Source organism: Bos grunniens, chromosome 11 (genome assembly GCF_055505025.1).
Source record: "Bos grunniens cultivar Pamir isolate PY7600 chromosome 11, Bosgru_T2T1.0, whole genome shotgun sequence".
Classification (NCBI taxonomy): Eukaryota; Metazoa; Chordata; class Mammalia; order Artiodactyla; family Bovidae; genus Bos; species Bos grunniens.
The window spans coordinates 13,301,298-13,321,910 of record NC_141175.1 but is presented as its reverse complement, the minus strand read 5'-3'; the positions used below and the strand labels follow the sequence as shown (position 1 = coordinate 13,321,910).

The window sequence follows — 20,613 nt, the reverse complement described above, 5'->3', positions numbered from 1 at the left end:
ATAAGTAAAAAGTAAAAATACTTAGGGCAGTGTGGGGGCCACCTTGTCCTCCCCCCCATCCCAAAGCTAGTTTAGGAAGCCAAGAGAACCACCATTCGTGGAGCACTGGCTCCAAGCTGGGCCCTGTGCCGGGTGATTAAAGATGACACCTTCTTACTGATTGATCCCAACAGCATGTGAGGAATTCTGATTGCCAATTAACGGAGGAGGCAAACAAGCCTAGAGGGTGCGGTGACTTGCCCAAGGCCACAGAGCAGGAATGAAGTAGAACTAGGAATTCGAACCCAGGCCTCCAATGACTCTGAAGCCCACGTAACTTCCTCTGCACCATCCAGCCAGGCCCTTGCCCTGGACCCCAGCCCCCAGACTACCTGATTCATGGAGGGATCCTTGTGGAAACCCCACTGGCACTCAGACCCATTTGCTCTCCAAATTCACCCTCTTTCTCTGTCTCAATGATGTCTATTTGAATCAACTAGGATTTAAAAGAAATCAGTCATTAGGCCCCAGGTCAGATCACGTCTCAGTGGAAGAGGAGCAAGGACCAAGTGGCCCTGGTGTTAAAAGCTTTCCAGGGGATTCTGAAGTGCAGCAGGTCCTGGGAATCACAGTCCTGTTATTTTGTTATCCCTGGTGCCCCTGGGAAGAGGCAGTGGCGAATGGGGACATGTCAGACCCTAAAGGAGTCCCCAAGTGCCAATGGAGGACCCCAATGGCCCTCAAGGATACCAAGGATGTGTTGGTGGGGGATTGTTTCCGCATCTTAAATGGACACACGCCAACTTCAGCCTCTTCCTGAATGAGTTCCCTTGTCATAGAACTGACCTCCGCGGACTGTGGGCACTGGACAAGCACACAGGGCAACTTTTTTCCTCCCCTTGACTCAGCAGCCCACCACTCATTTATTCATTCACTCAGCACATGTTTACAGGGCCAAACACGGGACTGAGTGCTGGGGCACAACAGTGACCGAAGAGTGCACATGGACCAGTGCGTGCAACCGGACGAGAAAACCTGCATTCACAATTGCTGGGGATTTTCTGGCTTTGCTCAGAAAAATGAATCGTACTACAGAAGGGAATGGCAATCCACCCCAGTACTCTTGCCTGGAGAATCCCACGGACAGAGGAGCTTGGCGGGCTACCGTTCGTGGGATCGCAGAGCTGGACACGACTGAGTGACTAACACTACTAGAGGAGGCAGGACGGCCATGCTGATGTCTTGCTTCTGAAGAGGAAGGAGAGGAAGAGAAGGTGGGGCAGGAGGGAGAGAGGCTGGGTTGGGCTCAGGGGCAGGGCGATCAGAGCCGGGCAGCTGAGGAAGCGGGGTTCCTACAAGTCTGGGCCTCAGGGCTAGGTCAGCGGGCATCTCCCCGGTCACCCCCAGGGAAATCGTTAAAGGGTGTCAGGTCCATTGCCTTTGCGATAGAAAAAAGGAAAGAGACAAGGCAGGATCACAAAGACAGGGCTGCCTCCTGCCGAACTCCTCCCGTTTGGCTGAGTCAGCGATGCCGAGAGGCCTCCCTGGCCTCAGAACAGAATTGCAGGAATCTGCAGATATGCTAGGGTTTCTCTGAACAGGGACAGGGGAAATGAACTGCTGTTTTTCTCCTCTGGTTCTAGCTGCTGTCTTTACCCACTCCCACCCTGCGTCTTGCCCATATCTCTGAAAGGCCACTTGTCTCAGACTTCACAGCACTCGACAGTCTAGAAAGCCCTTGCAAAGAGCTCTATGGCCCCTAAAGTGGTTTATGACGCTGAAGTGCTTTTCGGATTATAAAAAGCTAATCCACAACTGCTTCCTTAATGCGGCAACATTTACAAAACGCTCTGCAAGTCACAACGTGTTTTATAGTTTGCCCCGTCCTCTGCAGTCCAAAAATGCTTGCCTCTCCAGAGGGAACTTTCTAGTTTGCAAACCCTGGTCACACCCCTCACCGCATCTGAACTGCAGAATTAGCTCCATGGTGAAGGCTAATAATATCTATTCCTTGTACAGCACTTAGAGTGTGCCCGGCAGCTGTGTGAGAGGTTTGTGTATGTTAATAGGCTTCGTGGGCACAACAACCTGGTGAAGCTGGTATTTCTATCATCCAGGTTTACAAATGAGGATGCTGAGGGCAGTGAGGTAAAGTGCTTTGACCAAGGTCACAGCACAGCAGAGCCTGCATTTGAGGCACTGAAGTTTCATGGGATGAAGGCAGCTTTTGTATCCATTTTTCAGACGAGGAAAACAAAGGCCCAGCTCTGCCCTGCTCACTGTGTCTCAGCACATCTTTTGGCTTCCCTTTTCCTTCTCTGCCGAGTCAAGGGATAAGCCTGCCTTGGTCTGGTCTCCTCCCAGCTCTGAACACATGTGGGACACAGCGGTGACAGCGACAACTGGAGAAGGGCCAGGCCTGAGAAGCCATGTTGGCCCTGCTCCCTGTATGGCCACCGTGTGGCAGGAGCCCTGCCTCGGTCTCTCCCTCTAGGGTTCTGCTCTACTCTGAACAGAACCCAGAGACCTCCTGCCTCACAGATAGGAGGAGGGAGGGCAAAGTGAGGGGTGTGAAGCACAGGGAACTTCTCTGGGGGCCTGACTCCAGGAAGGGAGCTGCAGAGAAGAGAGTAGGCTCCCCTGGAGAATCTTTCCTGAGAGCCTGGCGGAGGGGAAATCACATAGTCCAATCCCAACCCACTGTACAGATGGGAAAACTAAGGCCCAACAGGTGAGAGACTCATTTGTGGTCATGCAGAGCACAGGATGCAGAGGTGGGACTAGGATTTATTTCTACACTCTTCCATGGCCCAAGAGGGCAACTGGCTTTTTATATAACAAGGCCTCAGACATTTGTTCATTCATTCATTCAGCTACTCAGTCAGCTAGTCATTCGACAAACGTTCTCCGTCTCCATTACATGCCAGACCCTGGAAACAACAGTGGTGGGTACAGTCACGGCCCCGATTCTCATGGAGTTCACAGTCTAGAGCCAAGCTGTCCAACACAGTAGCCACATGTGTTCTATTATGCACTTGAAATGCAGCCTGTCCAAACTGTAAGTGTAAAAGACACACTGGTTTTTGAAGATCTAGTAGGGAAAAAAAAGTTCTAAAAAAAACTCAGTTGTTATATTGATTACGTATAGAAATATTTGGAATATGTTGGGTGAAATGGGCTTCCTGGTGGCTCAGATGGTAAAGAATCTGCCTGCAATGCAGGAGACCCAGGTTCAATCCCTGGTTTAGGAAGATCTTCTAAAGAAGGGAGGGGCAACTCACTCCAGTATCCTTGCCTAGAAAATCCCACGGACAGAGCCTGGCGGGCTACGGTCCCTGGGGTTGCAAGGAGTCAGACACAACGGAGAAACTAACACACATGGGTGAAATAAAACATTAAAATTAACTTCAGCTGCTTCTCTTATTTTTTTAAGTAACTACTAGAAAATTAAAATTAAAAATTACTCAAGTGGCTTGTATTATGTTCCTCTTGTGCAGCGCTGGTCTATAGGGAAAGTCTGAAAAGGGACAAATAACCCCATTGGCAGCCTTACCTTTATGCTGATACCAGCCAGAGGTGCAGATAGGCTCGGACACCTCGTGGAAAGCTGATCCAAGACACAACGAAGGTCCAAGAGCTGGAGCCAACTTATCTCCAGTTCTCGGCTCTTCTCCTCCTGAAGGCCCCAGAAATCCCTTTTGTCGTTCTTCTTCCTTCGTTTTCTTTCCTTCTCCTCCCAGAATCCAAGGCCAGCTCCCCTTCAATCCCATTTCATGCCACCACCTGCAGGCTCTCCAGCAGCTGCAAGGCCGGCAGAGAGGCGCACGTGCGGCAGGTCCTGACTGCCCCCCTCCCGGCCCTCACAGCTGCGGCCCATCACCAGTAGTGACTCACCTGATTGTGCAGGGAGAGCACAGGAGGATCTGACCGTGGGGGAGGCCAGGAGGAGGCAGCATTTGAGCTGAGGCCCGGCTGCAGGCAGATGTGACTTCAGGGGACAGGAGGTGACAAGACCGGCTGTGCTGGGCTCTCAAGGGGTCCTGAGAGCAGGCCAGCGTTGCCTGGCTGGGACTCAGAAATCCAGGGCCGTGGCGGGAGGTGGGCTCTGGGAGTGGGCAGAGGCTACATCACAGGGCCGTGACAGCCTTGAATTAGGTCTTTATCTGGAGGGCACTGGGGAGCCCTGGAAGGTTTAGTGTAAGCAGAGTTGTTCCTGGAAGCCTGATGCTTTCCCTGCCCCGGGGCGAGGATCTCAGGAGGCAGAGCCTGAAGCTGGCTCTCTTCTTCTGAAAGCTGGCCCTGCTGGAATGCTAGCTCTACTGCTTCCCAAGGTCCCCTGCTGTGTGACCTTGACCAGACTGACTTCTCTGTGCTTTGGCTCCCAGGGGAGCCGGGATGACAGTGGTGATTCTCTGGGAGCGTTTTTTGCAAAGATCCAGAGATGTGCTGCCTGTGAGGTGCTTGGCACAGAGTAGGTCCACACATGGCTGTCCCCTTTCGCGTTCCCAAGTTCCCATCCCACCTGCCACATCCGTGCCCCCGCGCCTCAGGCAGCAGGAAGCAGGATGGGGGAACGTCTCCGAGCCCGCCAGAGTATTTATAGCTGTGTTCTGTCAGCTCGTTGTTGTTTTTCGGTTGCATATATATTTTTACATTCTCCTCCGTCACACATGGCTTCTCAGTGGCTGAGAAACAGTGCGGGTGGGTGGATGCAGAGGGTGGAGATGGAGGAGGTGGAGCCAGATGGCCCGGACAGCACCTGGGCACCTGAGGACCAGCAGGGGTCAGTGCTCTCCAGCTCAGCAACCATCACTGGTTGCTCCTCCTGTGGCGGGAGGAGCCCCCAGGCTTCAGGGCATTTCTCTCCCTTTGCCCTCTCTGCTCCACCCCGCGAGCGGCCTGCTTCCTTGGACAAGCACAAAGCAGGAGAAAGCACGCTGGACTCGGCCCTGCCACTCACCAGCTGCGCCACCGGGAGCAAGTGCCTGTCCCTCTCTGAGACAAATTTCCTGTCCTGTGAAACCGCAGCAGTGATTGCACCCTCTGGAGCTGCTGTGAGGACTAACGGCAAACCTGAATGCGCAGTAGCTGTTACCGACTGGATGCGCTCGTCTTGTGCCCCCAGGCCTTTGCTTGGGCTGTTCCCCCGACCCCTGTCCCCGTCCCCGGCCAGGAATTCTCTCCTCCTCCCAACCCGCACCTCCACTTGGAGAAGTCCTTCAGGGTCCACCTCTTCCAGTCCTCCTCCAGGCGCCCCGCAGAGCATCCCATTCTCTCTTGGAGCAACTCTGAGAGTTCTTTGCCCCAGTATTCTTTCTCCTCTGAAGATAGTTCACACATTCCTTGCTTATAAAAACAGCCTGCACCCACCCAGTGCAAAGCTTTCTCATGGTTCCATCCTGTCTTTGCACCATCCCCCGGGGATTGGGCACCGCGTCACCATGCTGCCGATAAGGAAGTGGGTTCAGGAAGGAAAGTGAGTCATCCAAGATCTCCTCCAATCAGGACTTCCAACTCAGGGCCTCACAGTCATTGCCATGAGCAGTCATGGGCATCTGCTCCTGCCCTGTGGCGGGCAGGTGCCCTCAGAATAAAGGTTGGTCCAAACAGCCCCTTTTGTACAGGACTCGGGGCTCTTCTCCCAGTCTAGGAGCCCATCAGGGCCAACTTTCCAACCTCTGAGCTTCTTCCCCTCCAACAAGGGACCCCCCCCCCGCCTCCACCAGGCCTCACCTCCAGCTCTGAAGTGGGGTGGGGTGGTGGTGGGGAAGGAGAGCACCATTGCTGGGCAGCAGCCTGGAAAGGATTCAGACCTTTCTGAGAGGGGGAAGGGGCCTTTTCCTGGGAGCCAGAGGTGGAACAGTGGCGATGGCCTCCACCTCTCCACTCTGCAAGACCAACCTCTCAGCTTTGCTGCTGTTTCTCTCCTTCAAAACCTCCTTACTTGGGACTTCCCTGGCGGTCCAGTGGCTACGACTCAGAGCTCCCAATGCAGGAGGCCTGACCATCCCTGGTCAGGGAACTATTATTAATAGATCTCACATGCCGCAAGAAAAACAAAATAAACTTCACAAACTTACTCACCTTTTCTCTCCTGCATTCACCCATCCTAAATCATTTATTCATCAATTACTTAGCTAATTCATGCACTTGCTTACTGCCTGGTGGATCACGGCTTCCCTGTCTACCAGCTGTGTCTCAGTTTCCCCATCTGTGAAATGGGGGTAATAATAATACCCACCTCAAAGGATCGTGCTGACATAGCAGCCGGTGTCTAGCAGGCACTTTACAAGTATCTGCTCTTAGGATGATTTTTCATTGACAGCATTTTCTAAGCACCAATTCTGTGCCTCATGTCACATGGTGACCAAGGTTAAGAAGCTCTGTTTAGAGGGAGAGGCAGACAAGACCAAGGGGGACGCCCACATGGCCTTGCCTATCCTATGTCTGGATGTCTTGCCTTAGTTCCCTGGCACATCAGGGGAGCGGGAAGAGCACAAGCCGACCCTCTATTTGCTAACTCTGTGCTCTTGGGTGGCAGATTGAACCCCTTCTGACCTAATTCTTTTTTAATTAATTTTTATTTTTTGGCTGTGCCACGAGGCATGTGGTATCTTAGTTCCCCCACATTAGAAGCACCGAGTCTTAACCACTGAGTTGCCAGGGAATTCCCCGTGACCTCAGTTTTACTATCTGTAAAGAGACCCAGCAGTAAGAATCTGGGGAGGAGGAAATGAACTCACGTGTGACCCTCCTGGGGCTCACAGTAGTCCGCTTCCAACAATGGCAGCAAGTACTGTTTCTGGTGTCTGGTGGGACTCGAGGCTCCCCAGGGTGCTGTGGAATCCCTGGGGGCTGAGACCCAGTTTCTTCCCCTTTCCTCCTCTTGCTCCCCCACCCTGGGTCCACCTACTGTCTCTCACCTCCACTCGGATGTTCATGCAGTTCCTCCCTCCTGAAATATCCTCTCTCCTGTCTCCTAGAGCTCTGATTGCAGTTCTTCGCGGCTTCCGGCCCCATGTAGCATGGCTTGCAAAGCAAATCTGGGGGAAGACCCACACCCTCCATTCACCTCCAGACTTACTTCCTGCTGCAGCCACGCCTCCAGGAGCCCACCTACTGGAGGGGCCAGTTGGGCTGGCCGCAGCCTCACCAAACTAGCTGGCGGTTGGGGCGTTATTGAGCTCCTGTGCCCTGAGGCTAAGCCCGTAGGGCCATCTCAGCGTCTCCCGCCCACCAGCTCCCAAGGCCCAGAGAACACTCCCTAGAGAGATGGTCCTGTTACACCCACTCACAGCATCCTGGATTGCTTCTTCCCAGCGCTAAGCACAATGGTGATGCATTTGTTTTTTGGTGGATGTGTTTTTCAATACGTGGCTCCTTTGCCAGCCTGTACATGCCACATAGGGTGGGCCCTGCCCCCCGTCCCAGTACCCAGGCCACACCTGGTACGTAGAGGATACTCACTGCACAGCTGTGGATGGATAGATGGATGCATAGATGGTTAGGTGGGTACATGGATGCGTGGATGGATGAGTGGATAGACAGATGGAAGGATCAACAGTGTGCGCAGATAGGGAAAGTGGCTGCCTTAGCCACTTAGTCCAATTCATGCTGCTATAACAGAATATCGCAGGCTGGTGGAGGGGGTGGGGTGGCTTTGAACAAAAGACCTTTTTCTCACAGTTCCGGAGGTTGAAAAGTCCAGGATCAAGGTGCTGCCAGATTCAGTGTCTGGTAAGAGCCCACTTCCTGGTTCGGCCATCTTTTGGGTATAACCTCACAAGGTGGATGGTATCATCAACACAACGGACATGAGCTTGAGCACCCTCCGGGAGATGGTGAAGGACAGGGAAGCCTGGTGTGCTGCAGTCCATGGGGTCAGAGAGAGTCGGACACTGAACCACAATACAAGGTAGAAGAGACAAGGGAGAGATCTCCCGGGGGCCTCTTTTAAAGGGCAGTATCCCATTCTTGAGGGCTTCACGCTGGAAGACCTCATCACCTCCCAAAGGCCCCACCTCTAAATACCCTCACACTGGGGGGTTAGGTTTCAGCACATCAATTTTGGGGGATCCAAACATTCTGTTAGCTACGGCCTTCACTCTTCCATTCAGATGAAGAGAGGACAGGAGAACAAGTGTCAGGAACTCTCAAGGTGAATCCCAGCTCTGCAGGTCTGGGCAAGCTTTGTCCCCTGCCCGGGCTGTTTCCTCACCTGTGCCGTGCCCACCACCATAGTGCCAACCTCAAGGAGATGGTGTGGGAATCAGAGCATATGAATTGGAGGGCCCTGAGAGGAGCAGTGTGCTGCCTGAAGCAGGGGCTGACTGCAGTTACTTACTCAAGGACCACCCACCCCTGTTCCTCACTCCCTTGCTGCCCTGCAGGCGTGGGGACTTGGTCAGCAGCTGGTTCAGGTGACCCACGGTGGGGGCGGGGAAGCCCCTGGGTGGCGTTTCTTTGGGAGACCAGCCTCTGCTTGAGCCTAGATACCACAGAGGCACAGACCGGTCCAGGGTCTGAATGGTTCTGCCATGGGTGAGGCTTCCTCCTCTGCCAAATGGGTGACAAGAGAGGCCCCCAGGGCGGCTCTGAGGAGACAGTAGGGTCATTCCGTGGAGCCCAGGACCCTCCCTGCTTGAGAAACGGCAGCTACGATGATGCTTCTCGTTTCCAGTTCGTATTGATGTTCCATAAAGAAGCTCTCTGGTGGTCCAGTGGCTAAGACTCCGTGTTCCCAATGCAGGCGTCCCGGGTTCGATCCCTGGTCAGAGAACTAGATCCCGCACGCCACAACTAAAAATCGCACATGCTGCAATGAAGATCGAAGATCCTGAGTGCCGCAACTCAGCCGCCTCAGGATCCAGCCAAGAAAACAAATAGTGAAAAGAAGAAGTAGGTCCCAGTTAGTCGTTTTTGAAAACACCTCCCTGAGAGGTGAGATTCTGCGACTCTGCGGGCATGGCTGATGGGGTCGTCAGCCAGCCTCCTCCAGTGAGGTTTACTCTGCTCCTACCCTCGGTCTCAGTCAGACTCCCGTCCCTTCCACTTACTCTCCCTTAGTTCTGTCTTAAGTGTCCTCTGACTTCCATGAGCTACTTGGGCTCAGCCTGCGGCCAGGCTCAGGCCTCAGTCTGGGACTCAGTCTGTGCTTAGAGTCAGGGCTCAGCCTGTGGCTGACACCGGGGCTCAGTCTGGGACTAGGATCAGAGCACGCACCGGAGCTGAACGTAGGCTCTGCCCGTAAGCAGTATTGAGTCCAGTTGGTGACCTGGACTGGATCTCAGTGAGTGCCAAGGTTGGGCTCTGACTGTGACGAGAACTGCAGACTGCAGTCCTGGAAAGCGACTCTGAGCTGCAGGTTTACTGGAGTGTGTCCACCTGGAAAGAAGTGGGAAGGCAGGACTGGGCAGAGGGAGAAGCTTGCAAAAGAGGCCCCTGCAGGGTTCCCTGGGGCTGTGACAGTCCTTCTGCGTCGTCCCAGTTGGGGCGAGGGAGCTGGGCCTTTGCAGCTCCCCAACAGTCAGACACTGGACTCCAGCTGCCCCGGGCAGGGGGCATTAACTCCGTGAACCAACAGCTGCCAATGGTCCCAGCAGCTGGGGTGGGTAATTGACCTGAGGGGGACTCTGGAGCCCCCAGGACCCCTTACAACCAGCTTCGGGGCTCTGGCTCAGACCAGGGTCTCAGCCAGATCCTGAGAATAGAAGACACATGGAGGCTGGACGTCCCCACAGACAGGCTCTCTGTGCCTGGCTTCCAGGACAGGGCCTGGGCTGGGCAGCACAGGCCTCAGCTCACACGTGGAGGAGGAAGAGAAAGTAAGCAGAACCATCTGGTCAGCCTCCCCGAGGCCCAGAGAGGGTCGGCCACCTGCCTGAGGTCACACAGCCGCCCAGAGCAGAGCCAGGCCTGGGGCCCAGGGCTTCTGAGACCAGAGCTTATGTTCTCTTGACAACACCAGACTGTGAGCCTGTTAGAAAGCAGAGGCTGGGGATGGGAGGAGGAGAGGTTCTCCACCCCATTCTTAGTCTGCCAACTCTGCTGCCTCTGGCTGGCCCACCAGTACCCATGCCCAGGGGAGGGAGTGGCATCTTGCGGGCCGGTGGCCCTTCTTGGGTAATGAGGCCCAGCCAGCGGTTTACAGGCCTTACAATGTGAATAATTTATTTGAAACCAAGTCTGGGAACACTGGATGATTTATTTAACAGGGGCTGCTGCTGGGGAGAGGGGAGGGCGACTTTGAACTACAAGAGGAAAGTGGTGCCTTGTGGATGGATTTAGAGAGGCCGATAGACCTGGATGGGGCTTCCCAGGTGGTAGTAGTGGTAAAGAACCCACCTGCCAAAGCAGGAGACATAAGAGACACAGGTTTGACCCGTAGGTCAATCCCCTGGAGGGTGGCATGGCAACCCACTCCGGTATTCTTGCCTGGAGAAGCCCATGGACAGAGGAGCCTGGAGGCCTACAGTCCATGCGGTCACAAAGAGTCAGACACGACTGAAGCAGCTTAGCACATGCCCATGTAGACCGGGTTCCAGTTCTAGTTCTGCCTCCTGCCAGCTGTGACTTCACCTCTACGTGCTTCAGTTTCCTCAGTTGTAAAACAGGGATAATAGAGTTGTTAGAAGGATAAAATGAGGCAGAATTTGGAGAATGCGTCAAATCATGTCTGGCTCATAGTAGGTGCTAGTAGGTGACCGAATAAAGGAAAGCTTATACATAACAGGAACTCAATTGACCATCTGCTCTATGCTGAGCCTCATGCCCAAAACATTACAGGCACTATTCCTACATTACAGATGAGAAAGTAGGAGCTCAGATAGGTTAAGTAACCTGCTCAAGCTCACACAGCTAGTCCTGGAAAAGCAGGGATTTGAACCCACAGGGCCTTCACACTTAACCACATTCCCATATCAAGGACCTGGCACACAGCTGGTGTCCAGTGAATGACCAACTCTTATTTTACTGAAACTTGTCCTTTCTCCCCTCACCTGCTATTAAATTTGATTCTAATAACCAATCTAACAGGTGGTCAGGAAGATCGTGGTCCCCGTTTCTCAGATGAGACGGCTGAGGCTCAGAGAGAGAGGTGAATCTTTCTCAGACCACAGTCCCAGATGGAACCCAGGTCTCTCCAGACCTTGCAGCCGCTGTCACAACTGTGATGTAACCGTTCAGCTGCGGGTGTGCCCGCTCGCCCCTGGGCAGCAATTCTGGGGGCAGAGCCTATGTCTTGGTTTCGCTTGATTCACAGAAGGTCCTCATTAAACATGAGACAAAGGGGACTTCCCTGGTGGTCCGATGGCTAAGACTCTGTGGTCCCAACGCGGGGCTCCCCGGTTTGATCCCTGGTCTGGGAAGATTCCATATGCCACAGCTAAGATCCAGCACAGCCAAATAAATAAATAAAATATTAAAAAATAAAGCAATGATTTATATATATATACATATAAACCCCAGGCAGTAGATGAGCTTTCTCCTTCCATCCTTGCATTGCCTTGCCCTGCCCCTGTAAGACACACTGGAACACCCCCACTTATGCACTCCCATGGGGTAAGGAGGGGGTGGGGGGTGTAGCTGGGGCTGGGGGACATCGCGGCTCCCCGAGCTACCTGCCCACTTGCTATGAACCACCCTGGCTCTTCCGAAGGGTGTGGTCCTTGGCCTCCCACAAGGGGCAGCACTTCACCCATCTCAGATTCCCGGGTCCTTGCCAAGGCATGTGGGGAGAGGGCATGTGCCCTCTCCACACTGACCTGGATGTCGGCACCGCCTGGATGTGAGCAAGGGGATGTAGCTGTTCAGCCCAGAGTGTCAGCCTGTGGCCACAGGGCTCTGTGTGTGTGTGTGAATGAATGGGAGTGCGTGTGTCTGTTATGTGTGAGTGGCATGTTTGTATAATAGGTGTGCATTGAGGATATTTCCGAATCTTGTGTCCATCTGTAGTTATTTGCAGGGGGTGTGTATGTTCCATGTAGCTGTCTGTACATATTTGAGCTTCAGATCTGGAAGGATCAGATGTACGTGTGTGAGCACCCATGTATGAGCATGAGCATGTTCGTGTATGTATTGGGGTGCTCTGGGTGGCATTGTGGGGACGTCTGCATACGTCTATCCAGGCAGGTGTAGGTCTATGTGAGTGAATCTGTGAGCCTGTGGAATCTTGAATGTGTCCAGGTATTTGCATATCTGTGGGATGTGTGTGTGTATATGTGTATTTGGTGTGTGATGTGTGCAGACACACAGGAGTATACAGAGAGAGCCCCAAGCTTTGGAGTGGGGAGTCTTTGTTGCAGGTCCAACTCTGCCCTGTGACCTCAGCTAGACCGCACCCCATCTAAATTGCTGGCAACCGGAGCTTGGTTATTTATGAGGCCTCGACTCGGGGCTCCTGGCCCAGAAGAGGCAGCTGGAAGTGCGCTCTAATGGTGTTGTGGGCAGGTTTTGTTACAGGTTATTAAAATCCTGTTAGCATTATTTTGGGCTTGGATATGCTCTTTCCATCCGACTGAAAAGGAAATGGATTTCCTGTTTCTGTGTCTCTATTTGTTATTCATTCTTTGTTTTCATAAAAATTTAAAAGATTGCACTATTTAGACTCAACTCGAGAGACCAATCACTTCTCCAAAAAGTGTGATTCTGCCACTCCCTTCCCTGCAGCCAGAGCCATCCTTCGACCCATCCAAATGCCCAGCTGTCCTGGGATCGCTCCCTGGTGGCCTCCAGCCCTCTGAATGTGCCCCATCCTCCCGGCCACCTCTGGGCCACCCTTGCTCTCTGCACTCCTGCCACACTGCTCGCTGGCCCCTCCTGAAACCTGCCAGCCTCCAGGCCTCTACCCATGGACCCCCTCTCCCCCCAGGGTGCCAGGAGATGTGGGAGGTGGTGCTCAGAAACCTCCCCCACACCAGGTTTCCGCAGGAAGGGTGGGGTGGGCACTGGCCGGTACTCCTCTAGTTTGAGAGCTCCTCTGACTTGGGGAGCTCTGCTCCGTTCCCCTCCCCTAGGTGGGGCTGCAGCGCTGGCCTGGATTGGTGTTGCCTCTGATAGTGGTGTGACCTTGGCAGCTCCCCTTCTCCCCGTGGGAGCAGAGGATGCGCACAGAATGAGACAGGATGGGCTCGCAGTACTCCTCACCCACAGTCCCTTAACCTCTGTCCTCACCTGCCTATCCCCCCAAATGCTCCCCCATCCTTACAAACCGGCGGCTGGAGGATGAGACAGCCCTGAGACAGTGAGCCACTGGACTTGGGCCAGGCCCTGGCAGTATCCCCAGAGCCTGCCTCTGAGCAGTGGGGTGGGTCCAGTCCCCCTTTGAGAAGGGGGTGGCAGCTGGCAGCTGGTGGGCGAGGGAAGTCTGGCCTATCTTGGAGCGCCCTCTAGTGTCTGCAGGGGGGCCTGCAGCCCATCCTTCAGGGCGGAGAGAGGACTGGGTTTGTCTGGACCACCTTCCCTGAGGCATCTTGCCAGCCTCTGTCTCCACCCTCATCCATTCATCACTGGGGGTTCACTAGGCTGGGGTTCGGGCACCTCTGGCCTCCTCCCTCTTTCTCAGCCCCAGCAAATACCACATTCTGTTGTTCCTGCTGCTCAAATGCTCACCCCCATCTCTGTCCTCTACCTTCCTCTCTCCTAATTCAGACCCCCTGGCCTTCCCCTGGAATACCTCTGCTCCTGCCCTTCTGCAGGGCACCTTCCTCACGCCTCCCAGAGGGCACTCTGCCACATACAAACCTGATCGCGTCACCCCTCTGCTTTAACCCCTTCTGTGGCTCCCCAGTGCCCCCAGGACAAAGCCCAGCTTCCTTGGCACCTTTCAAGTTCTGCGTGAGCCATCCTCTGCTGATGAAACAGCCTCTGATCACAGCCGTTCAGGCAGTGTTTCAGCTGTCTGCCGTCCCGCAGGTACGCAGGTACAACGGCACGATGTCTTCTCCCACACTTGACCTCTGCCCACGCTGGGTCTCCCCCCAGATATGCTTTCTGCCTCCTCTCTCACCAGAAATCTCCCACCTCCTCTAGCAAGCTGCCCTCCAACAGCTGGCCTCTATGTCCTGGGGCTCCCACCAGGCTCTGAGCTACTGCCTCCCAGCACTCTCTGGGCATCTGTCTTTCTACTACAGGTGAGTTCCCCAAGGGCAAAGGCCGACTGGCTCTCACTTGTGTATTTACCACCTACTACACGCTCTTCCTCAGGAGGGCATAGACATCTTGGAGCAGGGCATGGCCGCTCAACGCTGGGGCTCTGAGTGAAGCTGTGGGGTGCGCCTGACCAGACCTGGGGGGAGACCGAGGCTGCTCTGAGGCGGTGATGTCAGAACTGGGTCTTAAAAGAATCAGCCAGGCGTCAGCACACCATTCAACCCAGGTGGGCTTTCCAGGGAGCAGATCCTGGGAGCAAAGACTAATCAGCCAAAAACCAGCTGGGGAGTGTGAGTGAGTGTCTATGTGTGTTCAGCTGGGGGTCAGGGAAGGGGGCAGGTGGAGCTGGTGGTGAAGGTCCTCCTCTGGGGAGGGAAGCAGGCAGCTGCCTGTCAAGGATTCGGGCATCCTGTCCAGGAATTTAAACTTGGCCAGGGGGTAAATGGAGCCAAGGACTTGGGATTTGGAAAAGTCCCGCTGGTGGCTGGTGGAGAACCCAGGAACCTTCTGGGTGCCGTTCTGGGAATTTGTGGGGATACGTTCCGTTGTCGTGATGACTGGGGGCCCCACTAGCATTTGGTGGGTGGGCCCTGGATGCCAGCCACCCTGTGATGTGCAGGACTGTCCCCATCTTGGAGGATGTCCCGCAAGACTGTGACTTTCGAGTGTCTGGCCAGACATTCACGTGGAGGAAAAATATCTGTTTGTAAGTGTCTGAGCCCAGGACCCAGGTATAGCTTGCACTGAAATAAGAGCACTTTTGCAGGAATGCTCAGAGTTTTAACATATACTGAATTTGCTAGAAACACAACTTTCATGTAAATTGAAGAAAGACTGCTCTTTATTTTGTTCAGAACCTTACCCAGAGTTGTCACCATTTGGGAAAGTTACCTACTTAATGTCAACAGTACTTGTGGTATTTGAGTTGCTAATACATCATACTACATAGGTCTGCAAGTTGGGGCTGTTGCACGCAGGGGGGTTCTGCATGTAGGCGCAAGCTTCTCATTATTTTATCACGTCTTCCAGTGTAAATCAATTAAGAGTATTTACAACTAGAAAGATCTATCATCTTAAATTTAACCGATGCTCATTCTGTTCTTAACATGTGCCAAGCACTGTTCTAAATGCTTCATGAATAATTACTTATTTAATTCTGATAACAACTCTATGCAGTCAAGTGCTGCATAAAGGAAAAAAAAAAAAAAAAACTTTTTTGACTGGGGAGCTAACTGAGCACAGAGAAGTTTTAAGTAACTTACCTAAGGTCACACAGCTGGGAAGTGGAGAAGCCAGGATTTGAACCAGTGTCTACACTTCACCGCCAGCCTACAAGGGCTCCCTCGGATATTTCAGTCAGGGCACTGGGATTGTTTTCTGCTGAGGAACTGCACGCACATGCACGTCATTTCATTTCAGGGTAATAAGGGGTGTTACAAGACATTTGTTATCAAGGGGGAGTTGAAACAAAGTTAAGAACCACAGGTAGAGAGCTTGGGAGAGAAGTGGGCTGCTCAGGATGCTCACCCGAGGAGGGTTGTGTGAGATAGGCAGGGGGCTTGGAGCAGACCCAGACACACCGCAACATTCTGTGGGGGGAAAGGGAGCAAGGAACAGCCAGGCAGGCAGGAGGGAAGCAGGGGAGAGAGTTCCAAGATGGAGGGAGCGGGTGACAGCGAGGAAGGCTTTGGAGAGACCCAGTAAGGCCAGGGCTGAAGGCAGCCCCACACTTGGCCCCAAAGAGACCTGGGTTACCTGAGCAGAGAGCGCCTCCAGCGGAGCTGCGGTCGGAAGTGCACCCAGGGCTGGAGGAAGGAGCCGGAAGCCCTCCGCCTCCCGCTGCCTCCCAGCGTGGGGGCGGGGACGGAGCCGTTCGGAGGGCCGCCGGCATCAGCGAGGCAGTGGGGGGCAGACAGTAACCACGCAGCCCGGGGGAGGGGACATGTAGTGCCCTGCTGGGGGCGACCAGGGCAGAGGTCACCTTGGAAGAGGCCACCACCCCTCCCCCGCCTGCCCTGGGGGCAGTAGCCCTCTCTTCACGGAGCTCGGAGGTAGACACTAGTATTGCTCCAGTTTACAGATGGGGAAACTAAGGTTCACAAAAGTAAAGACAGACCAACAAAGTTTTGCCTAGGGGCACAGGGCAAAGTCAGGATTCAAATGAATGGGGCCTGATGACAAAGTGGGAGCTCAGTTATGTCCAACTCTTTGCGACCCCCATGGGCTGCAGGCCACCAGGCTGCTCTGTTCATGGGATTTCCCAGAAAAGAATAGTGGACCGGGTTGCCATTTCCTATTCCAGGGGAACCTTCCTGACCCAGGGATCGAACCCGTATCTCCGAACCTGTATCTGAGGGCAGGCAGATTCTTTACCACAGAGCCACTAGAGAAGACACTAAAGTAGGAAGTACCGACCACTAAGTTTTATGGCTACATCTCCCTACTGTTGGTGGGCACCCACCCCAAGACTGGGTGCCTCTGACCAGGGTAAGTAAGTGTAAGTGTTAATCGCTCAGTCGTGCCCGACTCTGCAACCCCATGGACTGCAGCCCACCAGGCTCCTCTGTCCATGGGATTTCTTCAGGCAAGAATGCTGGAGTGGATTGCCATTTCCTTCTCCAGGGGATCTTCCCGACTCAGGGATCGAACCTGGGTCTCCTGAACTGCAGGCAGATTCTTTACTGACTGAGCTACAAGGGACGCTCTCTGAGCAGGGAGCAGGGAGCAGGCAGCCAACAACTCTTTGAGCTGAGTAGAGTGCAAGTAGTCACCCTCCAGTCAGAGGTATGGGAGGGGAAAGGGTCGATGACAGGGTGTCCTCACTTCGAATCCCGCCCCTGCACTGATTAGCCGTGGGACCCGGGGCGGCCAGTCTCACCTCTCGGAGTCTCAGTTGTCTCATCCGTAAAATGGGGTCAATGCTGACCTTGCAGTGTCCTTGAGGGGATAAAATTAGGTCATGTTGGCTTCCTTCTCCCTTCCTCAGTCCCACCCCCAAGTTGGGAGGATGGAGGAAGTGGACTCTCCCGAGGGACCATCCTCTCAGAGGGGCTGGCCTACTCCTACCGGCTCTTCTCTTCTCCAGATCCGGGCCGGGGACTGCGTCACGACGGTCGCCCGCGGGTAACCTCGGTCGGCCTACCGCCGGCCGCCCACTCCCAGGCCCTTGCTTCCTGCTTACTCGGGCTCCCCCTGCCGGTGCGTTGAGTTCTCGCATCCCTCCCTCAGCGTCCTCCTCGCCCGCCTCGGTGACCTCCAGACCTCGCAGGACACTCCCCATTCTGACCACAAGGTGGCGCGGGGCGGCCACAGGACCCGGGCGTGGGGCAAGGGCGGGGTTGGAATTGTTCAGTCGCTAAGTTGTGTACGACTATGCGACCCCATGGACTGCAGCACGCCAGGCTTCCCAGTCTTTCAGTATCTCCGAGAGTTTGCTCAAACTCACGTCCATTGAGTCGGTGATGCCATCTAACCATCTCATCCTCTGTCACCCCCTTCTCATCCTGCCCTCAATCTTTCCCAGCATCTGGGTCTTTTCCAGTGAGTTGGCTCTTCGCATCAGGTGGACGAAATATTGGAGCTTCAGTTTCAGCATCAGTCCTACCAATGAATATTCAGGACTGATTTCCTTTAGGATTGACTGGTTCGATCTCCTTGCAGTCCAAGGGACTCTCAAGAGTCTTCTCCAACACCACAGTTCAAAAGCACCAATTCATCAGTGCTCACTCAGCTTTCTTTATAGTCCAACTCTCATATTCATACATGACTATTGGAAAATCATCGCTTTGACTAGACGGACCTTTGTCAGCAAAGTAATGTCTCTGCTTTTTAACATGCTGTCTAGGTTGGTCATAGCTTTTCTTCCAAGGAGCAAGTGTCTTGTGATTTTATGGCTGCAGTCACTGTCTACAGTGATTTTGGAGCCCAAGAAAATAAAATCTGCCACTGTTTCTACTTTTTCCCTATCTATTTGACATGAAGTGATGGGACCTGATGCCATGATCTTAGTTTTTTGAATGTTGAATTTTAAGTTTTTTCACTCTCTTCTTTTACCCTCATCAACAGGCTCTTTAGTTCCTCTTTGCTTTCTCCCATTAGAATGGTATCATCTGCATTATCTGAGGTTGTTAATATTTATGCCGGCAATCTTTATTCTAGTTTGTGATTCATCCAGCCTGGCATTTCCCGTGATATACTCTGCATGTAAGTTAAATATGCAGGGTGACAATATACAGCCTTGACATACTCCTTTCCCAATTTTGAACCATTCTGTTGTTCCATGTCCAGTTCTAACTGTTGCTTCTTGACCTGCATACAGGTTTCTCAGGAGGCAGGTAAGGTGGTCTGGTACTCCCATCTCTTTAAGAATCCACACACAGTCAAAGGCTTTAGTGTAGTCAATGAGGCAGAAGTAGGGCTTAGAATGGGAGCTCAGAAAGGCACCCTTCTGACCCCTGAGCTCACTGTAAAAATGTGGGTGTTTGTGTCTGTGTATCCAGAGACCCAGGGGGCTGTGGGAACCTTGGGGTCCTCCTGTTCTCTGCTTGGGGCTGCCTGGATCTCTGAGAAGCAGAATAAAGAGTACTTGCTTCAGCTCATTATCACCGCCATTTTATAGGTGAGGAAACTGAGGCCCAGGAAAGGCATTCACGCGCTGGGGTCACTCTCTAGTCAGTAGTAGAGCTGGGCTCAAACCTGGATCTGTTCAGCTGATGAGACTGTACTTTTCCCAACAGGTGGAGAAGGGCTTCCATGTGGAGCAGGGAGAGGTGAGAGAATTAAAGATGATTTTGGTGGGGAGCTCTAGAAACCGGGGTTTCCCTGGTGGCTCAGATGGTAAAGAATCGGCCTGCAATGCAGGAGACCCAGTTTGATCCCTGGGTCGGGAAGATCCCCCTGGAGGAGGAAATGGCAACCCACTCTAGTACTCTTGCCTGGAGAATCCCATGGACAGGGAAGCCTGGCGAGCTACAATGTATGGAGTCACAAAGAGTCGGACAGGACTGAGCAACTAACACTTCACTTGTAAAAACCAAGAAGCAACCCCCACCCCATAAGGACCAAGCCGGGAGGGTGGAGATGGGGCAGGGATTGGACAAGGGCCCGCCCAGGCCTTCGGTTCCCTCTCTGAGCACTTCCTGGCGCTGAAGGACAGCAGAGCCACTGCTGCCCATGACCTGCGTGACACCCACCGCTCCTTTCCCAGAACCGCTACGGACCATTGCCCATCCCTCCCACGCAGCCTGGAGCTCCATCAATTACTCAGGTCTGTCTCTCCAGACAGTGCCCTCGGGGTGTCAGGGACACATACAGAGCCCAGCAGAGGGCCTGGGAGGCCCGAGTCCATGGTCACTGAATTGGGGCATGAGGGGTGAGTTGGCAGGGGCCAGCTGCTCATTTCAGGAAGTCCTTTCAGTGAGGGGATTCTCCTTTCACCGCAGCTGAGGGCAGTGGAAGAATGGGCTGCGTTTTGATGTTGTAGTGCCTTTGAGATGACCTAGATTCCTGGGTCCAGGTCCTCGAAAGAACTCCTCCTTCACGCAAATAGATACTATTCCCCTCTCCAGCCTGGAGCAAGCAAACATCAAGTGCAGCAGGAGACTGTAAGGTTAGACAACAAGAAGGACTTCCCAGCAGTAGCGCAGGGAAAGCTTGCCGTTCAGAGCTGCTGTAATGGGCTGCCTTGGACTGTAAGGAAGCTTCTGGAGTCATAAACAGCAAAGGTGAAGATCTAGGCAAAGGGGAGAAATAGAAGAGACTCAGTTTGTCTGGTGAGGGGGTGGTGAGAATGGGGGCCTTAGCCTGGGGGCTGAGGTGAGAGGGGCTGTGTGTGGCAGTGTGGGAGTGCAGAGAAGCGGTGGGGGGGACCAAGGGACTCTGAGAAGGAAGAGCTGCCAGGAGTTGGTGGTGGACTGAATGTGGGGAGGGGGGCTTCAGCGGCAGGGGGAAGGGTGATGGGGAGGGGGTGGGTGCCTTTGTGGGTGGGAGGGAGCCCTGGGAGGGAGCAGGATGGGAGGACCAGGCTGAGTGGTAGGGGCTGTGGCTTCCAGCAGAGGGGAGGTCTGGGAGGGGAGCTTGGCCAGGCTGGGGAGGGAGCTGAGAGACGATGGGGAGGAGGGCAGGGTGGGATTGCTGGGAGGATTTGGGAGTAGCTGGATCCTCTGGTGAGAACAGTCCCCAGAACAGAAATGTCTCTGGGAGGCTGAGGCAGCAGGACCTGAGAGGTGGGAGGACAAGGCGGTGGGTGGGGGGGTGCGGTTCAGGAGGGAGAGAGGGGTGGGCCCTGAGATGAGGTCAGACCCACGGGGGCTCCTGAGGCCTCATCTGGAGTCTGGGGCCCCGGGCCTGGGGGAGAGGGGTGGCTCAGACCCCTCCTCTAGAACGCTGCTCAAGGTGGAGCTGCCAGGGAGGGCAGGGGAGGGAGGAGGGGGAGGGAGGAGGGGGAGGGGGAGGGGGAGGAGGAGGGGCGGGCGGGCGGGGCCGGGC

General features: G+C 54.1%; 1 protein-coding gene across 4 annotated transcripts in view; it reads right to left on the bottom strand.

Moving 5' to 3' along the window:
* LOC147362567 (uncharacterized) overlaps positions 1-20,490 on the bottom strand; it is a 37,291-nt gene extending 16,801 nt beyond the window's left edge. Inside the window, exons 1-5 of one of the 4 annotated variants that reach the window (XM_086325308.1) lie at positions 17,194-20,490; positions 17,006-17,064; positions 15,883-16,079; positions 15,390-15,515; positions 3,533-11,362 (exon numbers count right to left, since the gene is read on the bottom strand). In XM_086325308.1, coding sequence (XP_086181434.1) covers positions 15,446-15,515; positions 15,883-16,079; positions 17,006-17,064; positions 17,194-17,407 — 540 coding nt within the window. In that variant the 5' untranslated portion in view covers positions 17,408-20,490 and the 3' untranslated portion in view covers positions 3,533-11,362; positions 15,390-15,445. Of the gene's footprint in view, positions 1-3,532; positions 11,363-12,544; positions 15,516-15,882; positions 16,080-17,005 lie in introns of those variants that run through there. The other 3 variants (XM_086325311.1, XM_086325309.1, XM_086325307.1) reach the window with 3 other exon arrangements.
* Between the last annotated feature and the right edge of the window lie 123 nt (positions 20,491-20,613).